The 13141-nt window shown below is 44.5% G+C and overlaps 1 protein-coding gene across 1 annotated transcript in view; it reads left to right on the forward strand.

The window, feature by feature from the left end:
- The window catches only part of CSMD2 (CUB and Sushi multiple domains 2), a 331313-nt gene that overhangs the window by 146801 nt on the left and 171371 nt on the right, over positions 1–13141 (forward strand). The window contains exons 6-7 of the mRNA XM_026086083.1: positions 739–851; positions 8190–8267. Of these exons, the coding sequence (XP_025941868.1) occupies positions 739–851; positions 8190–8267 (191 nt within the window). The remainder of the gene's footprint in view (positions 1–738; positions 852–8189; positions 8268–13141) is intronic.

Raw genomic sequence — 13141 nt, forward strand, 5'->3', positions numbered from 1 at the left:
AGTACTTTCTGCTCCTCTCTGTGGTGTAGGAGAGGGTTTGAGCCTCTCCGCTATCCTTTTTGACCTGCTTTATTTGTCTCATACCACAGATGTTTTCAAGGCTCAACTCTGCCCGCATATTCTATGTCTTGAAAGAAAGGACAGAATGGAAAACCCTGTAGTTATAAGTGTGTAACCCTCCAATGGGGAGAAGACAAGCTGAGGAATGCGTGCCTTCACAGGAGTGACTTATTAAATATTCTGTTAAAACAAAAAAAGAAAAAGAAAAGACACACACACACACACACACACACACGGCAATCCTGAGTTGTTGGTAGCTTCTCCATTTAGTTCACGCTGCAGAATTTTTGATTTAGGAGAAGCTGAAGGAGTAATAAAAAGACCAGGGAGCAGCAGCTGAGTCAAGGGAGGCTCTGTATCCCGGTACGGGGCAGGACGTCCCTCATGCCCGGCTGGAGCAGCCCTCCCCTCCCCTCGGGAAGGGCTCTCCCTCTCCGGGGACGCTCCCTCGGCGGCTGCGGGGGCTCGACTCGCCCAACCCGAGGCTCCAGGAGCTAGTGCTAAATAAGGGTGTTTGAATCAGTTTTTCCTTTGTATGGGGTGCTTGCTTTGAGCAGATGGTACTCATTCAGCATCTCTTACATTCGTGTAGGAGAAAGATTGCCTGGAAGAGCAGGCTTTTGAGTATAATTCACGTGTCAAAATAACATTTGACTGTTATTGGTTGGTTTCTTGCAGGTTTACTGGAATGAATCTGCCTGCCCCGGTTATCAGCAGTAAAAACTGGCTGCGGCTTCACTTCACATCGGATGGCAACCACAGGCAGAAGGGGTTCAGTGCCCAATATCAAGGTAAATGGTTATTGCCCAGTCTGCCTATTCACAGTGCATATTTAGCCAGGCTTTTTTTTCCTCCAGGAATCTACAGTTAACTTCCTGCATGATTCTTTTGTACCCCGTTAACCTTATTTTCCAGCAGGGCATCGAGGCTTTTTCATGTCTTGTGCTGTTGGCAATGTGTTGTGTGAGCACTTGTGTGCTACTGGAAGGTTCGTTTGCACTGAATGCTTCGTTAGCAGAAGTAGAGCTTGCTTTGCCCTGCGGCTTCAGCGAAGGCGTCTGGGATATGGCAGTGCAAAGAGGGTGCTGCGAGGCGAAGGGCAGCGTAGYGTTCTGCACGGTGACACTGCTGAAGTGAGAGCTACCTTAGCCTGTTTGGAATGAGGTGTAGGCTGTCCTGTATGTATTAGTCATCTGTAGAGGGATGAATTTCAGTATTGGGATCTTAGGATGCTGATGTGGGACACAAGGCAAGCAGAGACAAGATCCTGTTACGAGGTTTGTAGGCAATCGCAGGAAACTGCAATTAAGTGATTTGCCAGTCTCGTAAAATGGAGATCAAACTACTGCCTTTCCGGAAATGATGGTTCAAAAAAATCAATTAGCCCTGTATACAGCAGCCGTAAGGATGTTAAAGCAAATACAGCATCATCTCCGGGCCGCAGTCTTCCTGGTGGTGGGGGCTGTACAAGGGGCTGTGTAGCTGGTGACAGAGCTGCGGCGTAACAGGATTACCTGCAGCAGCGCRAAGAAGAGGCAGGATCGTAGTTAAGAACATGCTGTTCTTGCATTTTCTCACAGGGCATTGTTTAGTTATTAACTGTTTTTGTGCAGGAATACGCGATACAATTCAGGGGGATAAGAAAAGGAGAAAGGGGTGGATCTTGCCTTCTTTTAACCACCTGCGATGCAGAGGCAGGCGGTCGGCAGCGGCCGGGGGAGCTGCGGGGAGACCCCGGCCCTTGGGGCTTTCCCCGCGCTCTCTGCTGGGGCTGAGGAGGAAGCTGAAGTGCTTCTCCGGTGTCCCTGGCACGGTGGGCGCAGGGAGGCTTCCTCGCCACATCATCACCGTTCGGGACCAGATGGGCACCGAAACTGGTGGGTTTGGGGTGGATTGCTTAGAACTGGCGACACCCTTCTCCCGGAGGGCTTGGGAGCGCTTTGCGGCTGCAGCAGCGTGCTGTCGTTCCAGTGCCGGCTAACTCCGACGGCAGGGTTGGAGCGGGGGAGCGAGGCAGACAAGCGGCAGGAATGGCTGTCCAGGGCAAAGAGGAGTTTCCTTTGGGAGAGCTATAAACAAAACTCCCTGTTTGTTCAGCCCTAGCAATGTTATCACGGCCTCAGCATGGGCTTTGCTTTATGAATCACCATCGTTACTTTCCTTCCTCTATAACCATAGTTTTAAATTATTAAAAAAAAAAAAAAAAAACTTTGTTTTTTCTTTATAACACAAACGAATGCGTGCAACTGATGGCTCTTGATATGGCATTTTCCTTTGCAGTCCTGATTGCTGCTTTCTTTTAAAACAACTGTCTGAATCGTTTTTTTTTTCTTAAATAGAAAAGTAAGGATTAATGTTATAATTTCCTCTGATTAGATAAATGTCAGGGGGTTCTAATCTAGCATACTCCTTAGAAACTGTTTTGTTAGATATAATGAGCTGTGCTTTTGTGTATTCAGTGTTTAGAAGATGAACTCAAAAATGTGCTCTTGAAATGGCATTGAGGCAGGACCTCTACCTAGCTGGCGAAGGGGATCTGCCACCCGTCCTTCAGGCACTTCTGTTCTGCGGGGCTTTTCCCATCCCTCTTATATGAGCGGTAGAGAATCTTTTCCTTAYAGTGCCCAGCCCTGCCGTGCCCCCACACGCTCCTGCCTTCCTGCTACCCCTCATTTTCTGCGTCTGCAATGTTTCAAATGCTCAGAATCAAGAATCAGACCTGAAAACACCACAGATGCCTTAAAAAAACCGAACCAAACCAAACAACAAAAAATTTTCTCCAAGCTGTCAAAAAACAATTGCAAGTTCTTATTTGCTCAGGCTGTTCTGTAGGCTAGAATAGGCAAAATTTTGCCTTTTCTGGACTGAAGAGATTTTTGTATATTCACATGTTTCCAGAAAAAGCACAGATTACTTTGACACCCCTGTTCAAACCATCTAAATAGGCAATTTTGTTCATAGTCTGTCTTGTTGTCAGGTTCTTAGTACCTCTTAGAGGAGCTTTTAGTACTTTAAAAAAAAACAAAACAAAACAAAAAAACAACCCACACCACCAGAGATATGGGCAGGATTGTTGCAATCGATGAAGTCTGTGTTCATAGAACATTAAAGATACCAGTGCAACTTCAGAGAGCTCAGTGTAAGCCTTTTTAGAGGAACAGAGACTTGTTTGAACATAAATATTTTAATAGAGATAAATAGATACAAAATAGGACATGTAAAGCTATATGAAGTAGAGCAAATAAAATGTGGTTTTGGCACTAGAGATGTAAATTGACCTTGGGATTGTCTGAGAGGAGGAAGAGCAGATTAGAATGAATCTGATTTCTTGTCTGCTTTCCAGTGATATGTTTGTAATTTATTAACATCCTGTATCCTCTGAGACAATATCTAGCTTTGCTGATAATCTATAAGAAATTCATTCCCTTTCCAACTTGTTTTACGTTGATGCTTAGTTTTAGCAGAACGCTTTCTTTGTATGCTCCATTTCGGCTCTTTCTAATCCATGCCCTAGTTTGGAAATCTCTTTATGAATGTGGAAGCAAGGTGAGATAGAATCAGCCTGTGTACATGTTCTCTTTACATTGAATGTAGTAAACTAATTCCTTTCCAGGGAGATTGGAAACGTTTTTCCCTTTCCTAGTGCTTTTATATAAGGTGAATCTTGCAGTCTTGCAAATACTGTGTTCCCGCACCCTGTGAAAGCAAATGAAAAGAGACTGTAGAGAAATCAGTGAGTTGGGTCCCCCCGCCCCTTCCTCCTCCTGCCTCCCACTCCTTCCCTCTTCATTCCCCCAAAAGGTACAACATACCCGTAGGTGATAAATTAAGCTAGAAGTGCTGTGCGCAGGACAGGCGGTGGGACGCCTGGGTTCTAACCCCAGCACCATCAGTCATCATCTTAGTGTTGAGGTACTCTAAATAAGGTAATGAAAAAGCTGCTGGATTTAAAATGACGCTAAACAGATCTAACTGATGATCTGGCTGTTGTAGTCCATCTCTCCAACATATATTTTATTACATAAATAGGATCCCAAATTGTTTTTTAGCTGATTGTTACCAATGTGTAATTGCATGTTTTATTGATCTCCCCTCCCCGTTCCCTTCCCTTCCCTTTTTGTCTTCCACCCTAAGATAGAAAGATGAATGTGGGCGAGTTTCAGCCCAGTCGAGCCGTAGCACAGTGCTGAATACCAGCAGACATGTTGTCTGTAGTAATGGTCTGTTAAAATATTTTGCGCATATTGCACCACATAAGTAGCATTTAAGATAGATATATCTATAAATATAGATGTTTAATCTTTGGCAGATCTGCCAGTCTTCATCTTAGATCACATCTTTGGGCCATAAAGGGGATATAGCATATGCTGTGCAACCTGTTGAGTCTCCTGGGCAATCCTGAGCAAAAGGCAAAGGCAGGAAAATTCTAGCATTTGTTGCAGGCACTGACTCCTGAGCAACCATTTCTTAGGAGTGGAAGGCATAAATGAGATAAGAGCCTTGTTTTACTAGGTGCTGCACAAACAGAGTATTTTCTCTGCCCCCAGTTACCCTTTGGTGTAAATAAATAATTCTTTGTTCCAGTTGTTTTCCTTTTTACCCCCTATTCTTGCAGCAGAAAGAGGATCCTGTGGCTTGTTCCAGATTGCACTGAAAGTCAGCAGCTGAGCTAAGCACCGAAGCCAAATCACGGCTGCCCAATACAGTAATTGCACAAAGTCCCCCCCTTCCCTGGGGTAGGTCTGTGGGGGGCTCATCTTCCAATTTTGACAAGAAACTGAGTATTCCACCAGATCTGAGATATCTATGAGCAGCAAAACCCTCCAGAAAACAGAGCAACTTTTGTTCACCCGATTATCCTGACATGATCYTTTGTAGTGTTGTTCCACATTCAAATTTATGAACAAAATACATTTCCGTATACTGGATTTTCAAGGCATGGAGTAGGAGCATTGTTCTTAATTTTTTATTTAAAAAGTAAGCAATATTGTATCCTGACTTGTTCTAATCTAAATTGCATCATTTGTAAAGCTTGACTTTCATCATTGCCTCTCCATGTAACGAACAAAATGAAGGATTAAGCGGAGAGGATATAGTGATTTCAGTAATTATTGTTCAAAGAGGCAGAATGCAATTAGAGTAATGGAAGGTATAGACTTCCYGGGTAATGCGGTGCAGTCTCCTTGTGTTAGGATTCCTCCTTAGTAACGAGGGTCTGGTTTCTGCCTCGGCATTTCAAGACCACTGGGTGCTTTGGACCTACGTTTTCAGTAAGAGTCTCAAATTTGGAGCGGCCTCTTTCTGCGGACTGGATTGCAGAAGGCAGGTACGAATATGGGTGAATCTTCTCTTATTAAGCGTGTCCTTTCAAAAACACCTGATCAGGTGCGAGGCCCCGGTGCGCTGAGGTTGCGAGAGCCCCTGGCACCAACCGGCGTCGGCCGCAGCTCGGGCTGTTCAGCCTCCCCCAGACATGGGTGCGCGGTGCTGCAGTTCAGCACTTCGGCGTGCTGCGGCCCGAAGCCCTGGTCGCCCTCTAAGGCCGCTAGCTCGCTTTAGCGTGGGGAAATCCCCAGACCTCTACGTCTGCGTGTGCGACGGGGAGCAGCGTTTGCTGCTGTTTGCCCCAGTTAGCACGCAGCGGAGAGCTGCAGAGAGCGTAAAAGTGACAGTTTTGTAAAGCTCCTGTTTTCCTGGCGGCGCCCCAAAGCGCTTTACAAAGCAGTGAGTTAGATACTGCAAAGTCAGGAGTCATTGTACATCCCTTAATAGCTCAAATTTAGCCTTAGATGCTTGGGCTTGACTATATTTTATTGACTGGGAGGGAACGTTGGCCGGGACAGCGCGGTTATCCCCGCGCTCGCTCGGAAAGTGCCAGAGCGTCGTTAGCCGCAGCATCGGCGCGGGCGAGCAGAGCCGGCCCTGCCCGGCCGCGGGTGCCGCCGGGCTGACCGCGCCGAAGCAAAACCGCTGCCCCGAGCCGAGCACGTGCTGGGGCGTCGCGACAGACCTCGCTGCCTTTGATGCGCCAGCGACGAGGCCGCCGCAAGCCTCTCCGCTGCCYGCGCTGGCGTTGCCCCGAGGGTTGGTCCCGTCGCTGCGTTGGCCACTGCCTCGCGCGCGGTACCCGCAGGGCGGAGGRCGCCTCGGTCCCTCCTGCTGCCGCCTTTACGACAGCCTCGCGTTTCTGCTCTCTTTTAAAGCTGTCGCCCTTCTACCTGGGGCAGAACCAGGTTCCTGGCTTCCCCAGAAACTTTAGCTTTTGCAGCCCTTTCCTGGCTCCCTTGATGTAGTGTTTGCGGAAAACCATGAGATCAGATTGCAAATATCCCAGCGGCGGCGTGCTGCGACGCTTGAGGACTACGTTGCTGTTTCAGGCGTTCAGAGACCTGCTTTTCTCTTGGTGCATCTGCAGGTGGATTACATTTCAAGGGAAATAGGTGTGTCAGATTTGCTTCAGATCGGCATACTATTAATTATTTTTCCTCTCTTTAAAAAAAAAAGCACAACAGATTAAAGATACTAATGCTAGTAAGAAAGCCATGAGCAGCATAAATTCTTGTTCATGAATATTTTTAAACTAATGCGGACCTCAGTTTGAAGTTATAGCTGTGTTACTTAGAAGGCAAAAAGCTRTAGTCACATGACGAACAAAAAGCTGCAATCCAGCATCTAGCGCAGAAAAATGCTACCTTAGCTAAGCTTCAAGGCATAATGCTTGACATCTCCCTGTCTGATGCTCCTGCAAACAAATGTTATTAACAGATTTTTTTAAACCAAAAAAGCATGATTAAAAAAACTTGTTAGTTATATTGGTAATTTTTCTTGACAACATTGTCTCAGAAATGTGCTAATTTAGAGATGAAAGTATGGCAAGATAAAGAACAAGAAAAGAACATTTTGAAGTGGAAGAAGGGCTGCTTTCCTCCATATATAAGAACTGACTCATCAGAGAAGGGATCCTCTAAAGTGATTTTGGACATCACGCTTTCAGATGTGAAGTTATTCTTTAACCACATTAACTTCAAATATGCCGGTAAAAATTCTGCTGTGTGTTGGTCAAAAATACCTGGCTTTATGCTGCAGGAAGAAGTTGGGTGCCTCCACCGGTATCCAGGTGGCTCTGACAGTGTAGGGTTTGTGCAAAACCCTCTTGCATGGAGAGAGCCATAGCAGCAGCCAAATCCAGATAAAAACAAGTACTTGCTCAGTTAGGTTGCAAGTCTTTGTATTGAGTAGAAGTATGCGACTCCTTTGGGGATGGAGGGATAGAAATCTGGGCACTACCCTTGTATGTTTTCTCATCTTCTAGCTGAGGTTTAGAGAGGGAGGTGAATGGTTGCAGCAGGACCTCCGGTAGAGTCTTCATGCAGATTTTATAACTAATCTGCTGGTGGCTATTAAGAGCGAGTTTGTAAATCTGCACTTTTCTTTGTCAGTAGTATGGTTTTAATATGGCTCTTTTGCTTTGAAATTTTACTGTCTTTTATGAGTGTACTATTTAGACCACGTGCACGGTTTTCAGGTTATGGAGTGTTCATCTGAGTGCTGTATTCCCAAAGAAGCAGAGAAGGGCTTTACTGCATAATGTCCCTGTGTAGTAACTACAGCAGCAAAACTGGGTGAAACTTAACTCAGTATTTGACTCTTGGGATCCTGAAACTCTCTAGAACTTCTCTCTTGGCCATTTGCTGTTTTAGCATCCTAAGCAAAAGGGCATGGGTTATAGGGGGGAGGTTGGTATTCCCAGTTTTTATATTCAGATTGGGTCATTTCAGCTTGGATCCCCAAAGACATGAGTCCAGATCTCGAGAGAGGTAAATGAAAGGGGGGCCCTAATGGCTTTGGGGGGTCAGGACAGAGTCATGCTGTGCCAGAGCTGCACCCTGCCTGCAAGACTGGTGCCAGTTAAACCAAGGTGCTTCTGTCCAGGGAGAGCCGAGTCTGTTAGCTCGCGAGTAGCAGACTATTCACCAAACTCCAGGTTTGGCCAAGCTGTAGGGGAAGGATACAGGATATCCTGAAGTGTGGGTGCTGTACAATTGCTGCTTTGTTTTCGTTTTAAATAATCCCTAATACTTAGCTTAATCTTTTCCTTGTCTTTTGCTTTGTTTCAAATCTCTCTCTAGTCAAAAAGCAAATTGAACTGAAGTCCAGAGGGGTGAAGCTAATGCCCAGCAAGAACAACAACCAGAAGACATCAGTATGTAAGTTCCCTGCTCCTCGTTAGGCTCTGTCTAACGGTCTCCTTGCACATTTCATTTGACTTCAGTAATCTCTAAAACTTTGTCACTCTTGAAAGTTTTAATGCTTTTCCCTCTCCTCCCTCTGCATTACTGCATCACTTCCTTCCAGTGCTCTATTCACAAGCATTTACTAACTCCTCGGAGTGGGAACGCAGGGGATTGGTGTGTGCACATTTAATATATACTGTATGCTTCCTGTTCAGTGACAGACCGGGGTTCATTACTTCTGTCTTCTTTTAGTCTGGAAAGTGTCAAAATGTGAACAATTTTGAAAACTGAATTAGTATTTCTGTTGTAAAATTAGGAGTTGGGCTAAGGAACTACAGAAAATCCAGGGAAGCAATAACAGTATCTCTCTTTTATTTAATTATTCCTCCTTGCAGAAAAATCATACCACTTTACTGTGCGAGAGCTTATAACACCAACTTCAAAGATCTCCCTGTTAAGTTACTCACCTTCAGCATGTCTAGTGGTTGATATCTGTTAGAGGTGTGCTTAGAGTATCGCTTTGCCACTGGTATGTTTTCCACTTGCAGTAAGTGAAGACCTTTAGGTCTGTTCATCTTTACATTTGGTTCTTTTCAGATCAAAAGTAAAACTTATAGGTTGTTTATGTGCGTGACTCTGGACAGATGCCTGGGCTCTTAAGAGGACTCTAAGATTGAGCAGGAGAGGTCTGGACTAACTCTGTGTTGTATTTTATAGAAATCCAAATGGGAGCAGAATGTGGCACTTCTTAAAATAGTTTTTAGAGGAGAGGGTATAATCATTTTGTTGCATAGTCCATTAGACCCATTTCACTTGCCTGAATTTCAGGTGCAAAATTCAGTTAAGAAAAATGGATGAACTGAATTTAAAACATCACTCACTGTCATTCCAAAATGAAATCAGCTCACTTCCAGGTTCACACGAGAGGGCTTATAATCTGCAGTTATTCAGGAGAAAGGCTCAACAAGTTAACTCAATATCAGGATGCAAATTGCCCCAAATCTCCAGAGTAGAAAATGGTGGGGCATGTTTAGAGAAAATTAATTCAATTTTCAGGAAAACCTGTGTCCAAGAGGTTCCTAGTCCTATGCAATATTCTTGACAAGAGGAATTTAACTGACCTTTTAAGATATAATAAATATTTCAGTTCACTTAACTGAGAATGAGAATACATTGGAAAATACCACTAGCTTTTGCTGTGCGGACCGTGGAGCTGCAGAAGACAGAGGATGCGTTTGGAACGGGAAATGTGCTATCTTGGATACTGGGGTGTGCGGGGGTCTTTACTGAGTGCAAATGTTAGCCTGTTTTGGAAATACTAGTTTACTGTCTGTAAGTATTGTGGGTGTTGGGAAAATACAGGATTTCCATTTCTTCTTCCCGGGAATGCTAGACTGCTGCTCTGTGGCAATTTCACCAGTTGCTACTGAATGTTGTCATTAAACCAAAGGACCCAGAACAGCAAAACAAATAAATGGGTGTATAGAAAAAACCCTCGGGAAGTCGAGTGCGTTGGCTGCTCCTGGCCAGCTGCTTCTGGTTCGCCTGGGTCAGAGCCGTGTCGGCGACAACCCTCCCAGCCCAGCAGCTCCTGGGAAAAGGGCTGGAGGCTGAGGAGGAGGCGGCAATGGCACTCAGCTGCTTAGCGCAGCCCGTTGTGTCCCAGCCCTGCTCCGCGTTGGGGGCCAAAGCGTAGGAAGCTCTTGCGKCCTCTGCCCAGGCTACCCTCGCGCGACAGAGAGCAGACGCCAGTCTTCAGAGCTGCCGGTTCAGCATCCTGCGTAGTGCTAATCTTGTCGTATTTGATAAGGCAAACCACAGAGCGTAGGAAGGCAGCTTAGCCTGAAAGCTATTAAGCTATAATAATATATATGGCAATAGTGCTGCGGCCCAAATTCTTCTCCGTTTCCAGCATGGTGCCTGCCACAACCCTTGTCTTCAGCCCCTTCCATGTGAAATGCTCTCCACTGTGTCTGGACTGTAAACCCAGATTAACCTCTATCTTGCACAGCCTTCTGCTGTCACACTTCTGTTACAGTAAATTTTCAACTTCAGAAATGCTGATTCCAGAGATGTTGTCTCCAGAAAATGGTTTATCTTCAGAAAATGGAGCCCAAAATGTTATCTTCCTTTTCCCTTGCTTTTTTGACTTGCATGGCTAGCCATGCCCCCTYTTCCCTCCAGCTTTCATGTGCTTGTGAATCTGCGTATGCATCAGAAATAACTCTGCAGGTGGGACAGGCTGATTAAAGATCCATGAAGTTTGCTAGTTGTTGGTCTTATTTCACATGGTTTGAACGTCAGAAATTTAGAAATTTCTGTGTCTCTTGATAAAAGCTGGTGCTTTACCGAGCTTTATTTTCAGACGCTTTACTGCTGTTAATGTTTTCGAGTAGACTTTGTATCTGTCTTAAAAATTCTCCCTTGAAGAATCTATGGCCAAATAAGGCAGGTTGCAGCTACCTGCTTTAATACCCTGCAGGCTTTTGGGAGGATTTTTATTTCGCTGAATTGAAGCTGTGGCTAGCTACCAGATCCTACCTGGCCAGATTAAAACCTGTGTCTTTGGCGTATCTAAGTGGAGGCAAAATGTATTCACGTCATAGCTGTTCATATTATTTTAGAAAAAGAATGTATAAAAATACAGAATTTGGGGGGGAGGTGCTAACTGTGCTTGGATGCAGTCAAACATGTTTATTTGAAATTTAAATTGCGTCTTCATACTGTTTACCTTCTCTAAAATTAATTGAGCATCTTGCTTTAATCATTTTGGGGGGGAAGATATTGCTTTGGAGAATAAGCTATAAGAAATATGATTTTAAAATCGAGATTGCATATAGGGGATTATTTTACTGATCCTAACTGAGATGCACTTTCTGCATTTGCAGTACTCCTAAAGCAATGACAAAGTTAGAATATTACATGCAGTATGTAAATATGTATATTCCATGTTCATATAGTGTGAAAAACATGGTATTTTTCTTACAGAAAACAGCATTAAAGTTGCTTTTCTGACCCTGAAAATGCACTACTGAATATTATTGGAAAGGATCATATGAAGTAGTGCAAGCTCTGGGTATCTTCAAATTTGTCTAAATCTGTTAAATGTACAAGTGCAAAATCATTTTGGGGGTGCTGACCAGTTTTAGGTGTCAACTAAGTGTATGGAGGCTGCTAGATGTTCAGCATTGCAGCAAACCTGCTTTCTGCACCAGATACCCAAGTGTGAACGTGTGCGTCTGGGTCTCTGCTGTGCTGCAACGGCACAACGGGAGTATCGAGCTCCAGGGGAGCGGGCCTGGCGTTTGCAGCGGTAGTCAACACAGCTTCGAAAGAAGGGGGCTTTGGTGGAAGTAGGCCCTGCTGCAGACATGGTCTTTGCAAATGATGGTCTTTAAAGTCTGAAAGGATGTAAATGTTTCTGTACTCTCATACTTCTCCTGAACTATTCTGAGATGGTGACAAGAAGTGAAATACAGGTCCAGAATCCCCTGAACATAGAATTCCCAGCTGGCAGGAGTTGTCTCCAGCGTTAGGGTCTTGCAGCCCCGGTCTGTACCCTGTTAAGGCTTGCAAAACTAGAGGCGCGAGTGTGTCGGGTCTGGCACTGCGTCACGAAGGTCCTTTGAATGCACTCGGGTGCTCAGTTTGCCTGGCTGTTGAAGGGCCCTCCTGGATGAGAAAGGCAGCAAGCCCTCGGTTGGGATGAGCATGTTACCAGTAAATCTGCTCTTATTTTAGGACTGAATTCTGTAATCCATTAACTTCACCAGATGTTTGCATGGAGTAACTGCAAGCCTTAGATCATAAAGAATAATTTAACCTCTTTAGAACAACGGATAACTGCTAAAATCCTCCCCCCCCCCCCAGTAGAAGAGCTCACTTGTTTATTTTCACTGTATTTCTCATGCTGAGAAACTTTGGGTTTTCTGTAAAACCTTTTTAGATGCTGCTTTCATCTTGTAGCTCATATTTAACACTCCTAAATTCAATTAAAAAATTATTCCTTGGGAATCTATCAGTGAACTTCCTTTATTAACATGAGGAAATACGGAGAACTAAAGAGGGTTTTTAGTTCTTTTAACAGATGGAGTAAATTACTTTGGCAAACAAAACAATCATAACTGGCTGTTACTGAATACATCATAAGAAGAAAGTTGTTGAAAAAAGAAGGGGAGTAAAGGGAGGAAAACCAGCTCCACAGTTTGGGAGAGAGAATCCTTGAGCCTATAATTTAAGAATTGGACAGTTCATCACACTTTTTAAGATCTATTGTTTTCCTAGTAACCTTGAATTCATTGAATTGCTAAGCCTGGGCATAGATCAGTCAAACCTTCAGTAGGATGAACACAGAGCTGACAGCAGGTTCTCAGCATAACAAATATAGTTTATAACCTTTTGCTTAGTTATGGTCGCGTATGTGTGTTTATAACAAAAGCTAAAACAAAAGTTTCCGTAAGTGACGATCTAATCTATCCTCTCCTTTTCTTTTCCTCTCGTTACGTTTACAAAGTGAAGTGTTCCAACAGGCGTGATATAGAGATACCTTTCCTTCCCCCTTGCTCTATTTTATCTAACCTGCTTGCTGGTTTATCTGCTCCTGTTGTATGGACATTAATAAAATGATAGCTAACAAGAGAAGAACTGGTTTTAGCCTTCAGAAACGTGGTTGATACCTGGCAGCCTGTCCCGTGGTGCCTGTGGGTTTTGCCTGTCCCCCGTAGCCTCACTGCCTCCCCCAGCTTTGAATCGGGGGACGTTCTAGGTTCGCTGACTTCAGGTAGGGGCATAATAAATGGCTTTGACATCAGTTCAGGGATCAACTTCGGCGTAAATGACGTTGGATA

The sequence above is a fragment of the Apteryx rowi genome, unplaced genomic scaffold, assembly GCF_003343035.1.
Source record: "Apteryx rowi isolate R43461 unplaced genomic scaffold, aptRow1 scaffold_68, whole genome shotgun sequence".
Classification (NCBI taxonomy): Eukaryota; Metazoa; Chordata; class Aves; order Apterygiformes; family Apterygidae; genus Apteryx; species Apteryx rowi.